Source organism: Oscarella lobularis, chromosome 19 (assembly GCF_947507565.1).
Source record: "Oscarella lobularis chromosome 19, ooOscLobu1.1, whole genome shotgun sequence".
In the NCBI taxonomy this organism is placed as follows: domain Eukaryota; kingdom Metazoa; phylum Porifera; class Homoscleromorpha; order Homosclerophorida; family Oscarellidae; genus Oscarella; species Oscarella lobularis.
Genome location: NC_089193.1, coordinates 619,963 through 645,907, shown reverse-complemented (window position 1 = coordinate 645,907; position 25,945 = coordinate 619,963). Strand labels below are relative to the sequence as shown.

The following is a 25,945-nucleotide window of genomic DNA, read 5'->3' as shown; positions in this document are numbered from 1 at the left end:
AAAGTTGGGGACTCCGTCGTTATACGGGCTCTCATTGTTATTGAGATCGTGTCGCTTTTCTCGGCGTTTCTCCGTTCGCATCTTATCAGTACGTCGCAGCGGGTTTCTTTTCGACAATGTCGATGTGTTAACGTGGTAGTCCGTCTTAGAGGAGCGTTTCGTTGCGTATTCCCAAAATTGCCTCCCGTATATGCAAACAAGTCATGAATTTAGGTCAAAAATGGCTAGACCTGTAGCTGTGGCTCCAGATTCTCGATTTGATCACGAAAGCGCGCTAATCGGCGACGACTTGTACGTCTTCGGCGGCAAGACGTCTGACACTAAAGGATAGAGTAGGACCTCGGCTTTCGGACATTCTGCGATTTCGGACGCTCGCACAGCAAATCTAACGAACCGATTCTGGCTTCCTATGGCGCATTTGAAAGCCCAATCCCTGCCAGGAAGATGTGCCAGAGCGCGAATCAATAGACCAAACCCTCATGATTTTATGAGAAGATTAGCGCGCGCAGGTCAAATCCTCCGCTTTCGGACAACAGTATCGCTTTCGGACACGTATGCGTAGCTCATTCAAATTTTAATGTTTCGCCTAGAATTTTTTTTCACAAAAACCTCTATCATAGAGCTTTCGAACGCAGTAAAGCTTTGGCCAAATGGTCTAGTGTATCGCATGCTAAAAATCGACGAATATACCGACATCGCACCTCGGTGTTCGGACACCAGTTATTCCGTTTGCAAAGCCCAAATCCGTTTCTAAAAGAATATTATGAATTTTCTGTAAGGTATTTAAGACGATTTTCAAAAGCAGCTTAAAAAGAGTGACTTTGCTAAGCAATTGGGCTGTTTAGTGCATGAAAATGCATTTCTTGGGTTTGCTTTAGTAGCCATAAAACTAAATATAGCAACGAAAATACCCAAACTGGCACAGAAGCAAGCGGTGCGAAGAAAAAGTCACCCTAAAACTTCGTATTAATGAAAAATTCTGCCGCATACAGTACTTTACGCCAAATGCATTTTGTCGTGCTGATTTTGATCGCAACGTCAGAAACATTACATAAAAGTACGCCTTTTTACAGTATCTGTCTCTGGAGTGCTCTTCCATAAGTAGAGCAAGTACATTTTTAGCGGCATCGAGTTTCATGAAGATATCACAGCCAGAGTGTGATACCAAGAATCTGAAATTCGATCTTTATATAAGAGCACTCAAACTGAAATTCTTAGAACGCAATAGATAAATTAATAAACGCAGATGGTCAGCTTGACGTATAGCCTGAGCTCTTGGCAATATACCATAAACAGTACAAACACTATGATAAAGTTTGAACAAACTGCATTTTGCGTAACGTCCTGTACTGGTATGTGACAGAATTTTTCAATAATACGAAGTTTAAGGGTGACTTTTTCTTCGCACCGCTTGCTTCTGTACAAGTTTGGGTAATCTCGTTGCTATATTTAGTTTTATGGCTACTAAAGCAAACCCAAGAAATGCATTTTCAAGCACTAAACAGCCCAATTGCTTAGCAAAGTTACTCTTTTTCAAGCTGCTTTTGAAAATCGTCTCAAATACCTTACAGAAAATTTATAATATCCTTTTAGAAACGGATTTGGGCTTTGCAAACGGAATAACTGGTGTCCGAACACCGAGGTGCGATGTCGGTATATTCGTCGATTTTTAGCATGCGATACACTAGACCATTTGGCTAAAGCTTTACTGCGTTCGAAATCTCTATGATAGAGGTTTTTGTGAAAAAAAATTCTAGGCGAAACATTAAAATTTGAATGAGCTACGCATACGTGTCCGAAAGCGATACTGTTGTCCGAAAGCGGAGGATTTGACCTGCGCGCGCTAATCTTCTCATAAAATCATGAGGGTTTGGTCTATTGATTCGCGCTCTGGCACATCTTCCTGGCAGGGATTGGGCTTTCAAATGCGCCATAGGAAGCCAGAATCGGTTCGCTAGATTTGCTGTGCGAGCGTCCGAAATCGCAGAATGTCCGAAAGCCGAGGTCCTACTCTATTATTTTCCCCGGGAGGAAATATGGACTTGCAATGTCCATGATAAGAAGTGGATCTGTCGTGTGGCCGAAGGAGACGAGATTCCTCCGCCTTGCGAAGGAGCACAATGCGTTGTCATCGACGGAATCATCTATTCGTACGGTGGAAAATTAAAGAAGTGGGGCGATGGGTTCGAAGAGGTATTTGGCTTGAATCCTAACGAAATGAAATGGATTCGAGTGGCCACGCCCGTTGACGGGAAGAAACCTTGGAAACGCTACGAAGCATGTTATGGGCAATTGGAGAATGTTCGGAGGAGGATGCGACCCTATTCCTCGAGATCGCCAATCAGGATCAGAATACGTGTGGAAAGTGAATAATGAGCTTTATGAGTTTGTTTTTGGGAAGAACAGAGAAGAAGGTTAGCTTCTGAAATTAGAAATTTCTGTAGATATATTGAATTGGACTACTAGGATATTGGTTGGATCTTAATCTGGACGGAGTTAGACCTAGTGCACGCCGCCGGGCTGCCACCGAAACGATAGATCGAAGTCGGGGCTTAATTCATGGTGGGTACGATTGAGAGATGTCCTTTGGCGATGCATTTGTCATTGATTTGAGAGCAAAGGTAAATTAAACTTGGATTATAACAACGCTAAGAACTATCTGTGAGTGTTATAGGCATGGATTCGTATCAATTTAGGCCAAATCCTTCCCCCGATCGCATCACAGACTTTGTCGATTACCGGAAGCGGGATTGAGGGAAAGAAATCGTTTTATAATGGTTGGTGGAAAGAGATACAAAGAAATATCTGACCCCGCCTTCGTCCTTGACTTTGATAACAGAAAATCTTATGAGGTAGAAAATGGGCGATAACGTTTAATTAAGGAAATAAAGACTTGATTAGATTCACTTGTCCCTGGACATCGAACCGATTTGGCTTCACACTCTTCATTCCGTGACACAGAGAAAAGGAACTTCTCAGATCTTTGTCGTGGGAGGGAGACACATCAATGGAATATTCATTGACGTTTTTAACAAGTTCACTCTTCGTAATAAAATGAGCCTTTTTTGGGGAATAGCGTTATTTTTCTTTTTTTTAGGAGTTTTAGATATAGAAGAAGATTTACAAACGAAGTTGGTTTTAATGATTTGCCTTGCGTGCATGTGCCAGAATTGAATTTTAGACTAGTAATATCAAACCTTCAAGAGGACGAAAGGACAGAAGAGTGAGAATATAACATTTATAGTGGTACGTGAGCACACGATTTCTAGAGCAAAGCTGGAGAAGAGGCTCCAAATTTTACTGCAACAGAATAGTGAAGTTAAAGGAGAACATTTGCGCCTCAGAAGAGAGTTATCTAAGCAGAGGTAGTCTGCAGCATCATACGTAAATATTTACGTGATATCTTTTGAATGCAGAGAAGAACTGGCCTCTGTTCGAAGAGAAGCGTCTTCAGCTCAACGTCGTCTTGAACAGCAAAAGGACGATCAGATCGCCTCTATTAGGTAGCATAGACAAATTCGAGTTAGCTTTTTGTATAATTATTATTTTTTCTTCAGACGAGACCTGGCCAACTTTCAAAGCCTTGTTCAGACTAAAGACGAAGAAATTTTTCGAATCAGGTTGTTGATCATGACAGTTAGAATCGGTGTACATTTTTTGAATATTTGTTTCACTGTTATATATACTTAGAACGGATCTTGAAGCAGCCCAGGATCGTCTAATGCGCAAAAACGAAGAGATTGCGTAAATCACGTTTTTATATTTTTGAAGTTGTAATAATGTAAAGCCGTATTTTCTTTATAGAGAAGAAATGTTAGTTCCGTTAATGCGCTGCGAAACCCTGGAAGCGTCTCGTGACGAGATGAAAAGATGCCTTGACGAATTCACTGACGTGCTGAACATCAATCCAGATGAAGTTTATCTCTCTGAAACCAATCTCGGTTCGGGCTCGTTTGCAGGTAACGACACAGATTAGAGATATTTGATTGAGGTAGAAGTGTGCAACACCCTCAGGTGTTTCGGTTGGTCATTGGCGCGGAATGAGTGTCGCCGTCAAAAAAATTAACGAGCTCATCATGAGCCAGCGCAACGAAGCGATGTTCAAGCAAGAAGTTCTTGTATGCAGCCGACTTCATCATCCCAATATCATGGTTGTGTGTGGAGCGGTCATGACCGAAGGAGCTCCTCTCCAAATCGTCATGGAATTACTCGAGGGATCCGTCAGCGAAGTTATCGACGCTGCTCACGCTTCCGGGTCTTACCTGACCATTTACGAGCAGCTGTCTATCGTCATGGATATGACGTCAGGTATCGCATATCTTCATCAGATGCGTCCTCGTCCCTACGTCCATGGCGACATTCGTCCGTCGAATGCCCTGGTAACACGAGATATGAAGGTCAAAATAGGTGATTTAGGAGCGGCCCATATTATCGAGAGTTCTCTTTCCGCTGGTCCAATGAGCCCTTCTTATCTTGCTCCAGAAAGAGCTGGCAGCGCTGCCACTTCGAGCATGTGGAGTAGCGACGTGTACAGCATGGGCGTTTCGTTCATCGAAGTTTTCACCGGTGTGGGTCCCATTCCAGAGCAGAGGCACACTCAGTTAGACGTTCTTGCGAATCGTTCCGATTTGTTCGTGCTCTGCTCTCGTTTGATTGGTCGCGATCCCGCTAATCGATTATCAGCACAAACGTGCTTTGAAACGCTTAAAAGTAATTTTGCTCATCATGAAACGAGTTTGTCTGAGAAGGAAGTAGTTACAGCTAAGCGATTGGTAAAGGGAGTAGTTGAGAAGGACACTCACAGTGTTATTCTCATAAACATTTCATTGAAGTAACATTCTTATTGTACGATTTCGTATCTTAGTATTAGACTTTGCAGTGTACTGCACTTTTTTTACTGTTTTGAAAGAGACACTCGCCCAGACACTATCAAAATTGTCTTGAGTGAGACTATTTTTTTGCCTCTTTCATGACGTTTATGTTGTTTCGTTTTCGGTAAAGACTGATAGGTATTTTTAATCACTAAATTGTACAGATAATAACAAATCGGCCCAAAAAACAAAGATCACATTCATTGTGATGTCATACTCTCCCGCCTAGAGGCGGGGCTAGGAAAATGGTCTTTTGACGAGAATCTGCTCTGAGGTAGTCAGGTGACCTGACCCTTCACGTGACCCGGGTCACGTGAAGGGTCAGGTCACCTGACTAGCTCTGAGGCGTTCCGTCGTCTTAAGTACGCATGGGCCTATAGCATCTTCGTTGGAGATATGAGCAAGTTCTTCCGTTGGCTTGTAAGAAGTAGCTCGGTAGAGTAGTAAAGGCGATAAAACATTCTGTTCGTAACTGAAATTCATGTTTGTCGTGATAAACGAATGAGTACGTATAGAGTTTTCGAACGATTTTTGCTGTCGAAAAATGTTTTATTGGCTGATTGTCCGTTGACAGGAATTAGACTGGAAAACGCCATCGTCCGTTCGTTCAACGATAAACCGATTGAGCGCGGCACTCAGAGATGAAGGTGAATTGCGCCATTTTCTTTCTACGGAAAAAGGATTTCGTTCTGATCAGGTATGGAATGATTGCGTTTTTCACCGCTACACACTATAGTATTCTCCTTTTCGTTAGTACGTCTATGGCTTGCTATTATTTCACTATGTGGCGGGAAGAGACTTTGAGAGGGCGGAGGAAGCCGATTATTGGCTCAGTTATGCGATTGCGCAAAAGAATCAACACATTGAAAAGGAATCATACGCAGTATGACTACGTTTTGGATTGGTAAGTTAGTTGTTTTCTTGATGCAGGGTTGGTTCCGTCCACTTCACTGTGCGTGTTTGTGGGGAAATATTTTTGGCGTTGAATGGCTTGTCAGTCACGGTGCAAATATCAACGTGAAAGATAACGTATGACTTGGGTTTGATTTCATATTGTTGCACTCATGACTTTCTTAGTATGGACGTACGCCATATTCTTGTGCCAGTGCGAGTTTCGATGACACAATGAAGAAAATGCTCTGTCTCGAAGAACATGGATACATTTTGTCACAATCTGATTTTGTACAGAACTGATATCAACACTCTGACAACAATATCTTTTGATTTATAGCTTTGGGCAGCTGGGAATCGATATTCGACATTTGAAAAAGCAAACGAGATTTTTCATCATTTCGTCAATGAAAAGGAGTTGAGTGTTAATACTATTGATGAAAAGGCTATATACGCAATATGCTTTTGTTTGCTATATTGTGCAATATTTCTAATAGTATGGGAAAACTCCTGTGCAGCGTGCCTGCTTAGATGGAAGCATTTTTGGAGTAGAATGGCTCATGGAACACAACGCTGATGTCAATAGCGTAACCAAGGTTAGAAGAATTCACTTGTGATACTCTTATTCTTATTTCATCTTCAGAATGGCAAAACGCCTTTTATGTTGGCGTGTGAAAGTCCCTTCAATCGTTCAGCGAAAGTTCGATACTTGGCTGAAAACGGAGCTGACTGTCGAGCCAAAAGTCACGTGAGATGTTTTTTATTTGCAAATAATTCAATCAACAAATCGCCGTTTATTTTATTCAGGAAGGAAAGACGGCTCTTTTTTCTGCCACTCAATATTACTCAAAGTGAAAAGATGACGTGACAGATGTTCTTCGGTATCTTGTCATTGAGAAAGACATTGATATAAATTCTGTTGATAAGGTCACATTGTTAGAATATTTTGCATTATTCTTTGTTAATTCTATTTTCAGGAAGGAAGGACACCCTTATTGTGCACATGTTCTTTTAGTCAACCTTCTTTCGTCGTCATTCAGCAACTAATTGAATTAGGAGCTGATCTTTCTGCCGAAGACAATGTTAGTAAAGAATCTTTATTCTCTATTCAAATCTCTGTACAGAACAAACAAAATGCATTGCATTTTGCTGCAAAAATCTTTTCAAACATAAATAAATCAATTATTGATCTATTGATTGAGAAGGGTTGTGACGTCACGTGTCAAGATAAGGTGACATGATTCTATTCTAAATTGAAAAGAATTTAGAAACATGATTTTCAGGACGGAAAGGCACCTTATGAGGTAGCACGTGATGGTGAAATGAGATCTTTCCTTCGACGGCACTACGTACGTCATCCTTTTGATTCAGTTCCAATATATAATTATTTTAATAGGACGCCGCTCGATTTTCCGTTCTTCAACGAGAAATGGTTTGTCCGGATTCAATGAAGGTGTGCGTGACTGGGGACGAAATGGCGGGAAAAACGACGTTGGTGAATTCTCTTCTTCAACTCAATCGGCCCCCACCCAAAGATGAAGATCGCACACCCGGCGTCGAAATTCACAATTGTCAAATTCCGGGAGTTGGCAAAGGATCGACGTGGGACTTCGGTTCCCAACCGACATTCCACAGCGCACACGGTCTCTTCTTTCAGAGGTCTAATACATTGTTCTGTCTTGTCCTTCCAATTCGAAAAGGAGAAAATATGAAGTCAGAAGCGATTCTTCGTCGTCTTCTAAAAGAAGGAGAGTTCTGGTGTGCGTTTGCCAAGGCTGCATTGCGAACGTTTCCTTCTCAATCGATATCGCTCATTCGTCTAGTGGTAGTCTTTAATCTTATTGGCATCAGGGAGAAGGAAGGAATTGAAATGAGATTCCTGGAAGAAGTCGCGCAACGTATTCAGAAAGAGTTTAAGGATACGTTTGAAATTTTGCACACGATCAAAATGGATTGCAGCAAGAGCCAATCAAGTTGCATGAAAGACTTCCGAAAGAAACTGAAGAAAATTCGTGAAGACATTCTCAGGGTAATGAATAAGTCGTTTTATTTACGTGAACGTTTCCAGTTTTGGTACTAGACAGCTGACGATGTTCCCAAATTGTGCCACGCCATTGAGGAGCACCTTTGTCTTCCTTACAGAAAGAGAAAGAAGCCATTGGCTTACTTTCTGAAGACTGACGAATTTGAGAAGTGGGTCGCTGAAGAAGTTGGCATCAAATTGGCTGAGGACGAGAAAAAAGTAGCCGCTGAATATCTTGACGCTTCCGGAATAGTTAGTTGCAATATCTACATATTTTAATATATCATTCTTTTTTTCACATAGATTATTAATCTCGGTTGTCGAATTTGTGTTCGACCTCTCTGGCTTTGTCACAACGTCATTGGCCCTCTCCTCGCTCCGCCCAATTTCCCGTTTGGCATGCCTCGTCAAAATTCCGGCAAGGCGTCCAAAGAAGACATCGAATCAGCTCTGAGACTTTTCAAGAAGTATCTCAAGCAGAAAGGCAATCCGTCTCCATTTGTTGTAACAGCCGACGAAGCACTTGATGTTCTTCTGCACCTAGAACTGTGCTATCGAATAGAAGGTGAGCCTGGAGTGTATCAGATTGCCGCTCTTCTTGACGACGCAATTCCTGCCGACGCTTGGTGTAAAGATTCGTCAATAGACGTGTACCGTGGACTACGATACGAGTGCCTCCATTCCGTCGACATCATCTCGCCGTCGTCGTTTGTCATTCTTCAATGTCGTTGCTATCACATGCCAAACGTGAGCCACAAAGCGTGGAAGAACGGCATCAAGTTAGTGAAAATCGTCCAAGATAAAGAGGTCGAATGTCTTATTACATTGGGCATAAAGAAAGGACGCCATTGCATTGACGTCGTCGCTCGCTGGCCAAGCGAAGACGGCTGTGATGCTGTAGTAAAAGAATTTATCCACCAGCTGAAATCGATGATTGCTCAAGTGTGCGACGAAAGAAGCCCAGGGGCTATTCTCAATTGGTTTTATTTGGACAGTTCTCATCTCCAGCAACTCAGTAAAGATCCGGCAATTTATTTGTTGGTTGAAGTAGATCAAAAGATCTATGACGGCGCTGTCGATCACAAACTGTTCTCCACTCGACCAGAAGGAGAATTCCGATGCCGTATCAAAGACTTGGTAATCATTGTACCTGAAACTGGTTTTGCCTCAGGTAGGGTTCTTTGATAGAAAAAATGAAGGTAATTTTTCTCATGTTTAGGCTCTTTTCCCGCCGATGAAGCTCCTGTATCAGAAGAGGTAATAGGAGCATGTGCGACCGTCGACGGAGCAGATTGGGAAAAGATGTGTGTTGCTTTCGGCATTAGCCAGGATGAGCGTCTTGACATTCGTCAAACCACTTGCAGCTATATGCTTCGTTGCAAAAAAGTACTGGAGTGCTGGAAGAGACGGGAAAGGTCAGCTAAAGTAGATAAACTTTTTCGATGTCTTCGTCATGCTGGCGTCAGTCGACGGGCCGTTAAGGAAAAGTACGAAGACATGTTTGGGCGTAAGTAGACATTTTCTATTTTATTGTTCTTTATGTTTTGTTGATTTCTTTTAAACGATACACTTTCTAAATGTTTTGCACTGTAACTAATTGTCGATATGTTAAGTTTCTCTTTAGCGCACTCATTCTCTTTTTGGCAAGCTAGACACAACGGCAATATTCAAAATTTCGAGTGCAGGACGTCTGGGCAAGCCTTAGATTTAGAGCTCCGATATCAAAAGCTGGGCTCGATTCTTTACTAAAGCCCGTATTTCCTGGTAGGGTAAACAGCCTTTTAAGAAAAAAAAACAATGAAAAACTAGCCACCCTACCCGGACATGCGAGCCAGTGGGTACAATGAGAAAAAAATTGCCCAATCTCGTGGATAAAGCATTAACGTTTACGTGAAAAGCTTAGTGTTGCAGACCATGCATAAATTTTATGCAGGTCGTACTTCTGCAAAGAATGTATTACGTGGATGTTTGTTTGTTAGCGATAGCACAGGAAAACTGAGCTCTTTCAATAAAGGAGCCGTTGAGTCGATTGTATGGTTGGCTGAAGATGTTACTTGTTAGAGCGCAAATTAAAAGCAAATAATAAAATCGCTTGCGTTATTTACCATTGCTGCTCAACGTCTGTGCCTTCCAGTAGGCTAGATTATATTTGATTCTGAGACTCTACTGACAATCTTACCCAAAGAATTGAAAACGTTAGATGCACTGGATATGGCCCTGCGTCGGATTTACGTGCACCCGTCCAAATCTGTTTGAAACAACAGAGCCGGAAGCTGAATGGATTTTCAAACTAATGCAATGAATGACAGGTGGTCTTGTTAGCTCAAAGTAATAATGCATTTTCCTAGCTAGACGCATTTTTGCACGCTTTTGTAGCAGCTAAAATTTTTTATCCAATATTGGTCCGGCTCTGGCCGGGCCGGCCGACCGTCCTGTCCTTGTCTCAAATCAGCATAGAGCTGAGACTGACATCTAACATTAATGAAGTAAAAGAAAACAACAAGTATGCAATTGCAAACAACGCTCACAGAATACAAAAAGCGCAAAATCTCTTGTGCCTTCACTGCGCTTCGCGATTGAAAATTGAAAACGGCTCAGTTTGAATTTTTTTTGGCACCTGCACAACAGTAAGCCACGAGAAAATAATTATTCTCTCAGCTCACACTACAATCATCTCTTTCTACAGAATGATTCTTGTGTACGATTAAGCTTGCCGCAACACGGACCATGCTCCCTTCTCCGCTCTTTTGCGGTGAATGATTTGAGCTTTTAGACAATTTTTGTATTTTGGGCTCCGCTAGACTTGAATAAGAAACAGCAGCAAAATATGCATACTTTTGAAATCACTTCAAGAAGTACATGTTATAGTTACATTTTAGGGTTCGCGCTAGAATTGCGATAAACTGGTGATCTCCCTAGAAATGATAATTGCGTTAACGCAGGCTATAAAACCAAAATACGAAACCTGTTTCTTTTTCGTCTACTTCAAGTAGAGAAACACTATTAACACTCCATTTCTTCTTGTCATCCGCCTCTATTCTGTCGTTCCTACTAGCACAGTTGATATAATACATGCCAAAATACATTTTCTTTCGACTAACTTTGACAATGGGCTACATTTGTCTTCTACTTTGACTAATGTCATTGCGCAGCCTTTTACTTCTAGCGGATGGCTCAATTCTCTGTCTGATTCCCCGCTGCTCGTCAAGGATTTTTTTTCAGCTGCACTCCTGTTCCTTTTTAGAATGCCTTATTTAAACAGCATTTATCAAATAATTTCAACTTTTTGTCAGATTCGGACAAATCAATGAACACTGATAATGCCTGAGATGAATGTGCGTCGGAGCCTTTTTCAGTAATTTGTCGTTCTGTAGTTACATAACTTCTGTTGATTGTGTCACGTTCAATCAACCTCTGGCAAGAATAGTAGTCCGAAGCTAAACAGTTGTGCATTCACGTTCTTGAACGCTCTTACAGATAACTTACGGGCAAAGGTTAACACAAAAAGTGTCTTCACTGGACTAACAACAGATAACAGTGTATCTTTGTACAGCCGAGCCTATATTGGCGTTGTTGCATATAAAAGCGGCTCGGCAAGGTATCCCAAACATGCAATAGCAATAGCGATGATTTCAATCGTTTTGTGAGCAATAGCATCTCGATCACTGTAAACAGTTAAAACGACCTACAAAAAATGTACTTGAAATATTGTACATATTTGAGAGAGTAGTAGTAGTACTGTTTCAGAAAAGGAATCCAAGTAATGTACGAAGTCAATACTACTGTCAGAAACATACGTGTTAACCTCCATTCACTGGTAAACCAATCAAAGTGACCCGTAACTGAGTGAAAGACAAGGAAATTCGCGTCCATCCATTCGCTTCCTAGAACAGCCGGTACAATTGTTCCAGGAGGCTTTCGTCGTGCATTGAAAATGTAAAGCAATAGAAGTGCTCCAACGCCAATAATAGGGAAACTAAAGCCAATGACAAAGTATCTTTGCCTGATAAGAGAAAAGAAGTGAAAGTTTGGGTTATTAGCTACAATATTGCTAAGATATTATGAAGTTATTAACCGCGCCGCAAACTTTTAAAACAAATAGTGATTAGCATGTTTGCCAACTTTACAATTTGGTAATGACGAAGAAGCAAGAAAATTGACTGCGTTCTTGTAGAGCATATCCTGGAGTACAGGCTAAGGCAACAACCACCCAAATTACAATTAGAAAGACTAAAACTTTGACTCGGACATATCTCTTATGGACTGGAGAGACATTTAAGGGATTTTCCTTCACGTAGTCCACAGAATGAGCATGCTTCATTTTTATGGAAATTTCGCTGCAAAAAAGCGGGAGACCAAAACGAAAGTATAGAGGAACACAATGGACACAAGTCGTACGGTCACAAATACAGAAACAAAACCACGAGGAGTTGCGCTGTCGTTATAGTCTTTGGGAGAAGGAACATTTGATTCTGGCGAAGATATATATATATAGGAAGACAATTGCGAAGGCCCCGATGACAATCGAACTCTCACATCCAACAAATGCTAGGAACAGAAGGTAACCGTCCGAAGGGATTGATCGAATCACTTTTGAGAACGAACTGCTTAGCAATTTTAGGAAAAGAGCTGAACAGCACGCAAAAACGAAGGCGGCACTTGCAATTAGAAGGAACGGCAATAGACGACGAAAAAGCGGGTTGGACATCACCAAACTGGAATTAGTCATATTCAGCTCTTGCGATCCTTTGCAGAGAACAACCGTCATGTCGCACAGAAATGAAACCGGAAAGAAGTCCCGTATAAAGTGGGAAGATACTGATTTGTCTGCTGGTACGCTCGCCTGTCGTTTTCTGATAACCATTATTCGAAAAGGAGTCAACGAGGATAATTTTGCCTTCATATAACCAAAAGAATCAATACCTCAGTTATCATTCAGAAAAGCTGACGTCGGACAATCAATATTTTTATTTATTAGCTAACGTTATAAAAATGACCTCTCAGTCACCTTGTGCTCATCTCCTAGGAAGTTTAAACGTCGACAGAATATTCGTTGGTTGATCTCCTGTAACAAAAAAAGTCACTTGGTTGTTATTACGTGAATATTTAACTTGTTTGACATTGTCTTGATGAAAGATGAACTTGAACAGGAATCTGATTGATAGCTTTGTCTTGAACCCTTTGGTTCAGACGCAAGCAAAGTTTCGTTTTCTATTTCTTCGGAAGCTATACGCATACAAAAATTTCTTCAAACAATGACTACATTGGTCTTCAACTGGCTTACTTTCAACACAGTTTTCTAATCGATCAATAATGTACTTTTTATGGGCTTTTGCATATCGTGAGGTGGTGGCGTAAATTAGCGGCTGAGCAGCATATTCCAAAACTACGATAATAATACCTATTAGCTCGATTGTTTCATGAGTTTCGATTTTACTGTCATCTAAAACAGTTAAAATAATCTGCAGAGACCATTGTGCATTGAGAAATTTTGATATGAACCTGAAGCCGCTCTTACCAGGAAAGGAAGCCAAGTGACCAAGATGCTAAATATTAGTATGAGGAAAACTCGAGTCTGTCTCCATTCACTGGCGAACCAGTTCACGCCTTCTTCTTCTAAATCTAACAAACCATCGTTTGAGTCAGATGCATCTTCTTCATTTTGTGGCAGTTCAATAGTTTGTCTTTTGGCTTTTATAACTTTTAGCAACAAAAGTGAATAGAAGCCCATCATGAAGTGAGTACACGTTAGGAAATTTTTATCGCCGTCAGTGGCGACCACAGTAGTTGCTTCCGGCTCTTGCTGCATTTGAATAGATTCTGCAGGAAAATCAGAGGATGCTTTAGTACAGGAAAATGGAACTAAGTGTTGCGAGGCGAGAAGAACTATGAGCACGATCGAGGTATTTTGAGAGAACATGCAGCTGCGACAGACCAAAATTCTTCTTTATGTATGTACGTCTATTGTTACTCGAAACCTAAGTTTGACGCTTTTTAATCAAAAAGTCTAAAGCGTCCGAAAACGTCTGTGCCAGTATACGACCGCAATACTGCGGCACATTTCACAAAGCGAAGAAAAAGAGAACTAAGTTTTCACGCGATGAAACGAATAACGTAGGTATGCATTTTACTAAGGATGACACGGCGCGCTCAGCTTTACGTTGCGAATAGTAAGTAAGAAGAGCTAACGATCATTTTTCTAACCTGACGGACTGAATTGCGGACAGCTGACTTCTGACAGCGTATATAAACTGTCGAGTGATGAAAGTCAGAGATGAAAATAACGCACAGGCAGATGAGGCGGCTGCATATAAAAAGCAAAAATTGTGCTAACTCAAGCTCTAGCGGAGGATGGGCCTATGGACTGGACTATGAAGTTCAAAGGAAATGACGCACAGAGAAGCCAGGTGAATGCTGCTATCTATTATTATTACCCGTCCCCGTCGTCTCTGCTTTTGGCTTGAGCCATCATCTAGCATACTTTTGCAGCAGCGGCTTTGATGCTCAAGGTATAGGCAGGAAAACGGTTAGTTTACGTTTCTCAGGTTTTCGCGCGGCGGCTGATCCGGGTTGCCTATATACGGGTCTATTTATATTTAAACTCAGTCGACGACAAACAGCTGAAAAGCACGGCGAAACGAGTGCATCAAAGGCACAAATCAGTTGTAACGAAGGTAGGAGACACCCTCGTAAGTGAATTATTCGCGCGACGGTGTTCTAGAGTCTCCATGGCCCGCGAGTGGGGAAATCCTTTCGCGATCGTCGTGTTTCCGAAGGTTGGACGTTTTCGAAAGAGTTTTTACGGTAAGCTATGCGTGTTGTTTAGAGTTTAGTGATCGCAAGCTCGTTTTGGGTTCGTGAGCAGTCGTAGGAACTGTGTTTCATTCAAAGTTCTATTACGATTTAACTGTTATTCTGTCCAAGGAAAATAAACATGTTTAATTAATTAATCAAGAGATATACATTATTTATTTTATATATGGTAGATAGGTAATTATGTACGGCACCCGGTAGATCGACCATTACGTGTCGAGGGTTGTTCCGTCGGAAAATAAATTAATATCACTATCACTATCACTCTTTATATTAATTTAGGACATTATGCGTTCGAAGAGTCTCAGTCGAAATGAAACGGCGAGATTGAGTGGAGCGAAGTGACTTGGCAGAGGTGACTACTGTATTTATTTTAGGATTGATAAGTTTTAAATAGGTATCAGCCACCAAGGATTGTCTCCAAGCCTATATAGGAAGTAAAGGTAATTAGGAAAAGAATTCGTTTTTTCTCAATTGAATCGATTGTTTTTGTTTATAGAATTATTTGGTGTAGCTAGTTTTGCTCAGAAGGCGTGGTGGACTTTGGAGTTTGTGTGCATCGACATAATTACAGTTGCCTTTAGAAGACGAGTTAAGTCCTCTACGTATGATGTTATTGTCGGAGGTTTTGATTTGTTTCTTATTGCAGGGGAAAGACGCCGTGTGGAATTAGGGAGGTACGTTTATAGAGTAGGAAATTGTATTATGACGTTTTCTCTTTTTCTTTTATAGGTTTTTCGCATAAAATAGAATACAATAGAAAGCTGTGTCAGGGTGCTTTGTCAGCGCCCATCTGCATGTTACATCGCGAGATTCAGCTTACGCGTCATATTCTAGCCGAATGGAGCTCGCGCCGTACTCCGAACTCGCTTCAATTTGCTTTTCGAGTGTAGAAATTGGTCATGAAACGACTGGAGAAAAGGTGAGGCCTCTTAAAAGGTCTCACAAGCAGTTTTTCGCCTCGCGAAGCAGAACGAATGACTGGAAGAGGCGAATTTATCTATCAGTTGAAAGTTAGAGCTACAGCCTGCGTGCAATCGATGCGTATCACTTGTTCTCCATCGCGAAAGAGCCGAATTTAACCTCGACTCTTTGGACGCTCGTCTCTCCTCCGTCTTCAGTCGAATACTGAGGGGGGCAGTGTTTCGTTTTGGTTACATTATGCATGTGCGCAATGCTCTGAGGAGCCGCCACGCGCAAATGTCCTCTGGGTTCTCGGCCTTCAAAAGGGGCCTCGATTACCAACTACTGTATCTCGTTTTGGGTTTCAATACGCTACCATCTTTGCTTTGCCTTCTAGGACTCTGCTTGGGTCTGGCAACAAGTAAATGTATCTAGTTTTCACTGAAACTTTGACATTATTCAATCCGCGTACGGAGTGTGCGTAATGCGATATAGTGTTGGATTGAAGTATTTGATTCTGCATCTTTTTAGAATGTAGGCCGATGGGTATTTTCTCCTGCAGTGGATTTTCTGCACAGTAAATAACCAAAGAGTCGCCTCTGATCATCTCTCTGATAATAAGAATCTTCTTGTCCGGTCCCCAAACGCCTAAAGGCAGTTTGCATTGACAAATCATGCACGCTCTCGCGTGTTCGTTGTCCAATAAAAGTTTCGTGCCTCAAGAGCTATATAGCACTGAAAAGGTCTCTTATTCCTCTACAAAGAGTTTAATTTTAGCTGAAATTGTACTAATTTTGCCACGTCTCAATTTAGCAGTGACTGTGGAAGTATGTCGTCTCTAACAGTGACAAAATAGCCTGTTTGCAGTGTAGTCTCGCGTAGCCAGCCCCTCCCCCTTCGTGTTGATATCCACGCCGGGAGAGGGTCTGGTGACATCCCTTTGATGTCGCTGTGTTCCGCTGCCCCAATTATCGAGGGGGATAATTGGTAGTCACATGTCGCGTTGCCATAGCGTGTCGCACGCGACGAGGTAGCAACGTTAGTCTTACGATAGCATCAGAATCTCGTCGGAATTGCTATCTCGCGATAGAAATCTTCGCGCGACGCGTAAGGGGTCCCCAGTCGCTTTCGGCGATCATCGCCCGGCATCTGCGTCCTGTCTCCGCCTGGCTGCCGCGCGCATTTCGACCTACCGAACAGAGAGCAATTCCGACGAGATTCTGATTCTACCGTAAGACTAACGTTGCTACCTCGTCGCGTGCGACACGCTATGGCAACGCGACATGTGACTACCAATTATCCCCCTCGATAATTGGGGCAGCGGAACACAGCGACATCAAAGGGATGTCACCAGACCCTCTCCCGGCGTGGATATCAACACGAAGGGGGAGAGGCTGGCTGCGCAAGACTATTTGCAGTGACGGTGTCGACCCTTGTTAGAGCCAGCTAGTCGAACCATGTCTAGCAGGGAATTGCAACGACTGTGCAGTGTGGCGGTTGAAGCGTGGTTTTACACTTACGTCTACACTTTCATGCGATTCCGACTCGTTCCATTTGGAAACTTCAGTCGCTGTAGTGGAGGCGGTACTGGTCGCAAATGAAACGTAAACCTGTGCAGGTGGATCAGGCGGAAGCGAAGGAAGTTGATTTTGCATTATGGTGGATTCGTAAAAAAATACTATAGATTTGATGTGTCAGGAAATTAGGGACTCCCTTTCAGGAAGTTCATCGCTGCATGCATTGGCATATTGGGTGTGACTAAGACATAGATATACCTGGGCAGGTGGCTCAAGTGGAAGTGAAGGAAGTTGACTCAGCCTTACCGTGCCTTCGTAAAACAATAGATTTGCTGGATCAGGAAATTAGGGAATCCCTTTCAGGGGGTCAATCGCTGCACAAGGTGGCATATTGGGCGTGACTAAGACATGTGCAGGTGGCTCGAGTGGAAGTGAAGGAAGTTGACTCAGCATTACCATGGATTCGTAAAACAAATAGATATGGTTTATCAGGAAATTAGGGAATCCCTGTCACGGGGTCGAAGAGCGTCCCCGATTGGATAACTACAACGTCATGGGAGTTCGGATGAGCGGATACAGGATTGCTGACCCACCCTAAAGGTATCAGTCTATCGGGGTCACCCTCTCCGGCCGCATGCCATGGCGCCCGTCTTTCTTTGTACTGTAACTTTCCTCTTTCAGGTTGGGTTGTGTCGCTTGTCAGGTTTTCCGTATTACGGATACAAAGTGAAAGGTAGGAGAAAAGTTACTGTAGACCCTCGTTGTCCCTCGTAGTTTGAACACCGAGCAGTCTCCGAATCGCTTAAGATGTATAAGTCTGGTATAGTCAGTCTCGCATGATATGTCTGTCGAAATGGTTGTGGCGATCCAAGTATGTTTTTCTGTCTTCCATCGGTCAGTGGAGACCTTTGTTATACATACGGGAGAAGCGTAATGCAATAATATTTATGCATCCGGAGACGGGATTCTCATTGTACTGCATTGGTCCCTATGAATTGATCATGCTTTTTACAAGCCCAGTAATTTTTTAGACGACGCTCTAAAATCATTTTTTATACGTTTTATTTCTGACGTACTGTACACCCCTTGCTCAGTTGTCTTATCCGACTGCGTTACCCCTAAAGGCACATAATTGAGCGCTGGATTCATTAATAGCAGTACTAATTTACAAGTACTCGAAAATTGTTAAGCAAAATTTCAGTGAACGCTCTTTTACAACCGCTATAGGTGCAACCAGTCATTTATCTTTTGGTTTTCGACTGTGACTAGTATTCATAATTACAGCAGCAACTATGCACCTAATAACAATTCACTATTGAAGTATAGTTATTTTAGGCGAAAATGAAGTTTTGGCATTTTCAAGTTTCTTTTCTCTCCATTTCGGCAAATTAACGAGTCCACAGATTATCTCGCCATGCACTGGACGTGTTTCTAACGCCCTTAAGAGGTTCGACTTTTGTTTCTAATTTTTATTTGTGCCGTGCAATGTGCCTCTATAGAACGAATCAGGGCTCTGGACCTGGCTTGCATCGATTTGAAGAGTCCACTGTTTTATTATATGAAGCACTTCAGAAAGATAAAGTCTTAGAAACAGTCTTAAATGCCTAAATTCTTACTTGTCAATTTCAGTTGTTGTTGAAAGGCTTTCGAGATCGTTATGACAGCGAGCCTGTTGGTGAGGCAACGGCCTCTTTTCATTTTCCTACGTATGCGGAAATAAGTGAAATGTTTCAAAGTGAAGGCTTAATTAAGGAATTGGTTTATGTATGGTGCTGAACTATTTTTAGGTTCAAACGTCGATCCGGTTTCTTGCATATTTACATTTCATGGCATCTTTCTGCTTATCGTCATTGCCGTTTTCGTTTCTGTTTACATTCATCTTTTCTCGAAATGTCATCGTTTGACCTGTTCAGTCCAGTTTAGGGGACGCCCACGTCATCGATTCGTGATTCGTCCGTTTCAAGGCCTCCAACCACTTGTCGCCGTCACTGTTTTGGTAATGGTATTTGCAACGCCTACTCAAGCGCAAAACGGTGAGTTTATGTGGAGTAGTGCGCATCTATTTATTTGGACATTGCTGTGTTTAATAATTCTTTTTTAATTTGTATATGAAAGTGGTTTATCGGGGGCCTTTTGCGTTTTGCTTTTGTATACTGCATTATATATAGTACTTGAGACCATATAAAAATAAGAGGAATTGTACGGACCATCTCTCAAACGAAACTTTCTAGTGAAAAGAGTCACTCTAATTTATTAATCGTTCTCTTAGGTTGTGAACCTGGTTGGATTTCTTTTGCTTCTTCTATGTGTCTCAAGATTTCAAAAGAGCTTTTGACGTGGCAACAAGCAGAAGACGAGTGCTCTTCACAAGGAGCCCACCTTTTGTCGATCAGTAGAGAAGACAAGGAGTTTTCGATTTTCCTATTTAGACATGCCTATCTTTACCAATTGAAGACGTTTTTCATCGGATTAATAGCCACTCCTGCGCCTAACGGCGCCTACACCTATCGCTGGTCCGACGGTTCGCCATTTGTGTATTCGAACTGGAATGATTTGAACTTTCACTGCAAAACGGAATTATGTGCCGCCGTCATTCCTCGATGGCGTAGGGAATATGCTTTTCCTTATCGTATGAATTGGTTCTTTGTATCCTGCTTGTCTCGAAACCGATTCATCTGTGGAAAACCGAGGAGTGGGTCTAGTTATTGTTTTCGAAGCTTTTTGAATTAAGAGAACGTTTTATTTGTCGTAGATCGCGTCAAAACCGACGTACGACTTGTCGACGGCGTGACTCCGAATCGCGGCCGCCTTGAGATTTTTGTAGACGGTGAGTGGAGCCGCGTTTGCATGGGGACAAATCGTATGCGAACGGCGAAAGCAGTTTGTCGACATTTGAATTACCGAAATCCTTTGTTTGTGCGAGCGTTGAACCGCTCCGCCGAGGAAATCAGAAAAAATTTCTCGCACATTGTTGATTGTACGTGGAATGAGACTCTCAGCTGCGCGTATGATAGAGCCATTTGCGAAGTGGAGATATTTTTATCATGTCAGTCCGCTCTAACACGTTCATTGGGAGTACGGCTTGTAGGGGGCGAATTGGCCCGAAAGGGATTACTGGAGGTTTCTACTGATGGTAGTTGGAGGAAAGTTTGCGGGCTTAGCAAATACATACTATCAGAACTACCTACGGCTGCTTGTAGGCATTTGGGATTTGATGGGGGATCGATGACATTCGTTCGTGCTTCTGACAGGCCGGGTTATTTTCAAACGTTTTACGGTAACTGTAAGTTAAATCCAATTGAAAAATGCATCTTTAGGAAATGTTACAACCGCTGTTTTGAATACGTTTCGGTCGTATGCTATCGTTCCGAATGGCAAGTCAGGCTTGTGAATACCGTTCATAATGGGCAAGAGACAGAGGGAGCAGTTCAAGTTTTTTCCACCAAATTGTGGTGGAAGTTTGTCTGCGAAGACAAATGGAACATGAATGCAGCTCAAGTGGTTTGCAGTGAGTTAGGCTATGAGAAGGCAATCTCGGCGAAAAGAAACTCTGAATTAACTTCAAGCAACCGAGAGTGGTCTCCGTTTAAAGTGCTTTGTCGCGGAAACGAAAAAGCTCTTAGACGCTGTACGCACTTTGAATCTACAGCCCGTCGCCGATGCAAAGTTGCTGGACTTGTTTGCAAAGAAAAAGAATGTAAGGAAAGCGATTTCTTGCCTTTTTTCAGTGAAATTGCAGTATACTTATTTATAGATTGCCCATCAGGGTGGTTTTTGTTTGCCGACTACTGTTACACTGTGTCCCTTCCCAGGTCCTTAAACGGCGAAGTCATGGAAAATGGAGGATGTGGTTCGGTCAATAGTGTTAGCATTAGCAGTCCTCACGAACAGGCTTTCGTGCTGTCTCTACTTGCTGACATTACAGATGATGTTTGGATTGGCTTGATGAGGGGACGCGACGAAGTATTCAAATGGCGTAACCAGGAGCCTCTAAGGTTCCTAAGATTGGACTTGAACGACATTTTTCTTTCCTACGTTGCGTCTTTAGGTACATCTTGTGGGCTATTGGAGAACCGAAAATCTTTCATAGGTGCGTTGTGATTGACCCTCTCGATGGCTACTGGAAAACGCACGATTGTGTGGGTAAAAGACAAATAGTATGCAAAATTGCTCTTGGTAAGATGTTCAACATGATTTTTGAGCTTACCGCATGACACGTCATCGTTTGCTTTGTTTTCTAGTCAACGTTCGTAGAGAGATTCGTGAAGCTACGGATTTGTCAGCAACAGGTTTGTGTGGAGAGCACGAACTTCACTTCAAAAGTGCTTGCTATTATTGGTCGAAGAAGGACATTGAGCTCGTATCGCAGAAACGCGCTCATCAAATTTGCAAAAATCGTAATTCTAGTCTTGCTTCGATAACAACTATACACGAAAACGCTTTCATTGCAAAAGAAACATCACCGGTTAAAGGATCGGTCTATTGGATTGGTTTAGTCTACAATCGTACCTCGGTCAAAAAAAGCTATGAATGGCTTAGTGGGGCTGTGGTCAATTTCACAAAGTGGGCAATGTATGAGCCAACGGTACAAAATAGAAACAGTCGGAGTTGTGTTTTGTTTGGATCGAACGGGCAAGAGTTTGTCTGGTCTGTTTCAAACTGCTCTAAGAAGGCTGGATATATCTGCAAAAGTACATTATAGGTCATTTTAAATAATAAATAATCATTTTTTCATAGGATTGCTGAAGAAATCTAATGAAAGGATTTCAACTGCGTTTAAACCTGCAAATGGGTGTCAGTTTTTAAAATTTTTTTTTTTTTGAGATAAGTCGTTTCTTTAGCTGTTTACGTATGTCATAACGGTTGGACGATGCTTGGCAACCGCTCTTGCTTCAGACGAATGAACATAAAGAAGACGTGGCAAGATTCTGTGACTGATTGCGAGATAATGGGAGGCTCTCTCGCCCGAATTTTGTCTCTTTCAGAGCAGGAGCGCCTTAACGCTAACATTCTCAACAGTGAAGAGGCTTGGATTGGGCTTAATGACGTTTTCAATGAAGGCTTTTACGTTTGGAAAGACGGCTCGTCTTTAGTTTATGTGAACTGGGGTGCATCCGAAGCTAAAAAGAACGCTTTCTTACGACGAGAACATGATTGTGTAGCTGCATCATCAAGTTTTTGGACAACACACAATTGCTTGGCGAAAAAGCCCAGCGTTTGTTTTATGAGTGCAAGTCTAGGTATGTCAAGCGAGACTAAGGAGCGTCTTTTACTACGTGATTTCTATAGATGATGATGAATGCTACAACAACAATAACATTTGTCACGTCAACGCAACTTGTAAAAATACATATTCTTCGTATAACTGCAACTGTAATTCCGGCTTTACTGGAAATGGGACAACTTGCGAAGGTTGGATTATTTTTGAGTGAGCGCGTATTTTCACAAATTCTTGAATTGCAGATATCGACGAATGCGATCACGTCTGTAACGATAAAAGTCAAAAATGCACTAACATCGTTGGGTCGTATGAATGTGTTTGCGAAAATGGATATGAAGGCAATGGCAGTCACTGCGTTGACATAAACGAGTGCAATTTGGCTAACGATTGTCATTCCCAGTCAATATGCGTAAACGAAGACGGTTCTTATCGCTGTCTGTGTCCACCTGGCTGGACTGGAAACGGTAGTTTCTGCGCTGACGTCGATGAGTGCGGCACACAGAGCCCATGCCATTTAAAAGCAAAGTGCAGAAATCAGGTTGGTTCATTCGTGTGCACTTGCCTTCATGGCTGGAAGCGAAACGGTTTTATCTGCGACGACGTCAACGAATGTGAAGGGTATAACTTATGCCATTCGAAAGCCACTTGCACAAATGAGGATGGCTCTTATTCATGTACCTGTCTTCGAGGCTGGGCTGGAGATGGATTCACTTGCAACGATACTGATGAATGCTTCGTTGGAAAAACATGCTATCCTGGAGTAGTGTGTAACAACACAGAAGGATCGTTTCAATGCCGATGCAGCAGTGGTTATGCGGGCAATGGTACCCATTGCGAAGGTACCTAAATAAAATTCTTCAATAAGTTTATTCTTTTTGAAAGTGGCAGTATTAGTTTCTATTTTCTTGCAGTTATTGAAGTCCTGTCGAGATCTCTAACGAGGATCATTCTGCCAGTTGTCAGCTCGATTACTTTCATCTTTTTGGCCGTTATCTTTGCGGTTGCTTATGCTCGTCGCAGAGCACAACGCTTCGGCTGGTCGCGCTTCGGATCTTTCTTTGCCGAACCTACTGACCAATGGGAAGTTAACCGTGGCGACATGACTCTGCTCGAAAAGCTGGGCGATGGCTTTTTTGGCATTGTGCGCAAGGCGTATCTTTTTCGCACTTCAAAGAGGAGCCTTTCGAGCCGGCTTTCGAGCAGACTTTCGATCCTTTCGAGCCAATCTCGAAAGGATTCGACTTTCTCTGCAAGTGAAAAGTTGGTCGTTGCTTGTAAAATGCTCAAAGGTATACATGCCCGTGTTTGTGTACTTATTGATTTTTTGTTTATAATTGTTCGTTTGGAGTAGGTGTAGTTTGATAATAAGTACATTGCCTCTTATATTAGTAGGATCGAATGTGGAAAATGAAGAGTTCCTAGAAGAAATCAAGCTGATGAAGCGGATTGGTCAACATCCTCACATTGTCAGCCTGGTCGGATGCATAACGACAAACACGCCGTTATGTCTCATTGTCGAATATTGTCTCCACGGTGACCTACTCAACTACATCAGAAAAGAAAGACCCAATGTGAGAACGGCCAAAGCGGTACTGTTAATCAAGTCATTTCTTTCGCACTAGCGCATTGAACCGGACCAACGGTCGTCAATCTCCGTCTCAAGCGTTGAAATTGAAGCGCGTGATGTAAACTCTTTAGCAGCAAAGTGTCGTTGACTATTCTTTTAACGTCCGTTTTAGGATGAGACGCTCACATCGCCACTCGACTGCGACTCAGTTGAGCATCATAAGCCTGATATAAATAATGATTTGAGTCAAACTACGCACTTAGACGCAGCTACGGACGGTAGGACTAGAAGTTGCAAAATTTAGCGGCACAATAATTTATTTTGCTAATGTGAAGGTGAAAGCGGCTGCAGTGATGTTGGTTGCAAATGGAAGTCTTCCGATTTAATATCATTTATGTGGCAAATTGCATCTGGAATGGTATGCTTATTAATTAAATAGATAGATAATGACGTAGAACTTATTCACTCTGCTTGGTTGGAACTTTTAGGAATATCTTGCTGGGAAAGGTTTGGTTCATCGTGACTTAGCGTGTCGAAACGTGCTCGTATGCGAAAACGGACTTCTTAAAGTGTCCGACTTTGGACTAACGAGATCCGTCTATCAAGATGGCGTGTATTCTCAAAAGACCGCGAGACGTCTTCCTCTAAGATGGATGTCTATCGAAGCCATGACGCATCGTCTCTTTTCCGAACAGAGCGACGTGTAAACTAATCATTGATGATCGATTCAGAGCGCGTTTTGCTATAACATATTCTCGAATATAGGTGGTCGTTTGGAGTAGTCATGTGGGAAATATTGACACTCGGTGAGAATAGCCATGGTATTTTTTCTCCATTGAACATTTGATCCTTGCAGGCTCTTTTCCCTATCCTTGCGTATCAAGTGAAAAACTCCTGTCGTATTTACGAAGAGGTAACCGGTTGAGCTGCCCAGAGAACTGCTCCGTTGACCTGTCAGTAATTTGTTTTGCGAATTATGGCTGATTATTAAATGCCATGGTCTTGCAGGTACGAGATAATCTCTGCATGTTGGCACGCCGATACTGAAAAGCGCTCATCATTCTCGAGTCTCACGCAGCATCTTGGAAAAATGTTAGAAGCAACGCAACAGAGCGAGTACGTCGTGTTTGATGCTATAAGCCCTCATTGCTCTTTCGAGGAAATGAAATCAGGAGATGAAACAATGGTGTCGGGAAGCGATCTTGATTCCTCTGAGATCAATGAATAACAGTAAAGTTGCCTACTTTCAGGAAAGAAGCAATTCTTTTGCGTATGGCAGTTTTTGTTGTTTTTGTCGTTGCTGATACAGCTGTAGTTTTTGTTTTACTGTATGTTCTCAAAATTTTAAACATGCATTTATCGCTCTGTTTCTACGTCTGTGACCATTGCAACACGAGTGAATTTTATGATGAAAAAGAAGGGGGTTTTCTGACGAAAGGTCAAGACGTGTGTTACCATGGAGACGTCAACTGTGGTAATTTTATTGGCAAGACCTGTGTTGCCTAGGTCTGTGACTATAGCAACACGTGTGAACGGCGTCTTTTTCTAATATCACTTTAGTTTCTTCCATCGCGAGAAACCAATCCGAGCTCTGCGGGTGTTCTTAACAATACTTTCTGATCGCTTGTGCCATTTTTAGAATTTTTTTAATATTCGAATTCAATTTTTGAAAATGAGAAAAGTCTAAGCGACCAGAAATGCTTGTTAAAAACTCCAAAGAGCCTTAATTAATCGATGCTATGCAATCTACGAAAGTGAGTTAAAAGCTCAGTAACGACGGTTGCAAGTACGATTTCCGTGAAAAAAGTCTATAATTTTAGCCACTTTTGTTTCTTTTATTTTAATACGGCCGTTAGAATCTTCATATAATTCCACTTACATGCGCTTGTCGAAGAGAATCCGGTTTAGAAGAAAAAAGGGTGTCCGACTTTTGATACAGAAGTGATCTTTTCAAACTCGATTTTCTCTGCAACCGCAGGTCGGATCAGCGTACTCGATCTAAACGGCATTAGATAGAGGAACGATAGAGCTTTCGATCGATATGCGGCTTTTGTTCTCAAATTGTACGGTTGACGAGAAAATCGCGTTGTCCGGATATGATGATGTCCGTCCGAGATTAGATTAGCCGAAAAAAAAACA

At 42.1% G+C, this 25,945-nt stretch overlaps 4 protein-coding genes across 9 annotated transcripts; all 4 read left to right on the top strand.

Annotated features, from left to right (window-relative positions):
* Positions 1 to 1,856: 1,856 nt before the first annotated feature.
* On the top strand, positions 1,857 to 4,917 carry LOC136198316 (uncharacterized). 2 transcript variants are annotated; one of them, XM_065988228.1, is made up of 12 exons: positions 1,857 to 2,414; positions 2,467 to 2,621; positions 2,675 to 2,852; positions 2,902 to 3,046; positions 3,098 to 3,131; positions 3,182 to 3,223; positions 3,270 to 3,365; positions 3,417 to 3,503; positions 3,558 to 3,620; positions 3,691 to 3,744; positions 3,805 to 3,959; positions 4,015 to 4,917. In XM_065988228.1, exons 3-12 carry the CDS (start codon positions 2,775 to 2,777, stop codon positions 4,833 to 4,835), a joined length of 1,575 nt encoding a protein of 524 aa, XP_065844300.1. In that variant the 5' UTR covers positions 1,857 to 2,414; positions 2,467 to 2,621; positions 2,675 to 2,774; the 3' UTR covers positions 4,836 to 4,917. The 2 variants fall into 2 exon arrangements, with proteins under 2 accessions (XP_065844300.1, XP_065844299.1); XM_065988227.1 differs by having other exon boundaries at positions 3,558 to 3,623.
* A 273-nt stretch (positions 4,918 to 5,190) lies between these two features.
* LOC136198287 (uncharacterized) lies at positions 5,191 to 9,413 on the top strand. 5 transcript variants are annotated; one of them, XM_065988207.1, is made up of 16 exons: positions 5,191 to 5,291; positions 5,446 to 5,568; positions 5,626 to 5,754; positions 5,802 to 5,900; positions 5,949 to 6,053; positions 6,113 to 6,179; positions 6,260 to 6,358; positions 6,406 to 6,510; positions 6,570 to 6,689; positions 6,740 to 6,844; positions 6,887 to 6,994; positions 7,046 to 7,111; positions 7,159 to 7,791; positions 7,843 to 8,037; positions 8,089 to 8,956; positions 9,005 to 9,413. In XM_065988207.1, the coding sequence occupies exons 12-16, from the start codon at positions 7,085 to 7,087 to the stop codon at positions 9,298 to 9,300; spliced, it is 2,019 nt and encodes a 672-aa protein (XP_065844279.1). In that variant the 5' UTR covers positions 5,191 to 5,291; positions 5,446 to 5,568; positions 5,626 to 5,754; positions 5,802 to 5,900; positions 5,949 to 6,053; positions 6,113 to 6,179; positions 6,260 to 6,358; positions 6,406 to 6,510; positions 6,570 to 6,689; positions 6,740 to 6,844; positions 6,887 to 6,994; positions 7,046 to 7,084; the 3' UTR covers positions 9,301 to 9,413. The 5 variants fall into 5 exon arrangements, with proteins under 5 accessions (XP_065844279.1, XP_065844277.1, XP_065844276.1 ...); XM_065988205.1 differs by having other exon boundaries at positions 6,103 to 6,179; XM_065988204.1 differs by having other exon boundaries at positions 6,113 to 6,358.
* LOC136198646 (serine/threonine-protein phosphatase 6 regulatory ankyrin repeat subunit A-like) lies at positions 5,268 to 7,003 on the top strand. The gene is made up of 10 exons (XM_065988652.1): positions 5,268 to 5,291; positions 5,446 to 5,568; positions 5,626 to 5,754; positions 5,802 to 5,900; positions 5,949 to 6,053; positions 6,103 to 6,207; positions 6,260 to 6,358; positions 6,406 to 6,510; positions 6,740 to 6,844; positions 6,887 to 7,003. Exons 1-10 carry the CDS (start codon positions 5,268 to 5,270, stop codon positions 7,001 to 7,003), a joined length of 1,011 nt encoding a protein of 336 aa, XP_065844724.1.
* A 9,604-nt stretch (positions 9,414 to 19,017) lies between the features above and the next one.
* LOC136198645 (uncharacterized) lies at positions 19,018 to 25,034 on the top strand. The gene is made up of 19 exons (XM_065988651.1): positions 19,018 to 19,051; positions 19,288 to 19,719; positions 19,771 to 19,845; positions 20,785 to 21,013; positions 21,067 to 21,194; positions 21,756 to 21,812; positions 21,860 to 21,895; positions 22,004 to 22,258; positions 22,308 to 22,430; positions 22,482 to 23,078; positions 23,151 to 23,528; positions 23,632 to 23,714; positions 23,862 to 23,924; positions 23,979 to 24,084; positions 24,142 to 24,224; positions 24,295 to 24,509; positions 24,572 to 24,612; positions 24,663 to 24,705; positions 24,815 to 25,034. The coding sequence occupies exons 1-19, from the start codon at positions 19,018 to 19,020 to the stop codon at positions 25,032 to 25,034; spliced, it is 3,198 nt and encodes a 1,065-aa protein (XP_065844723.1).
* Positions 25,035 to 25,945: the final 911 nt, after the last annotated feature.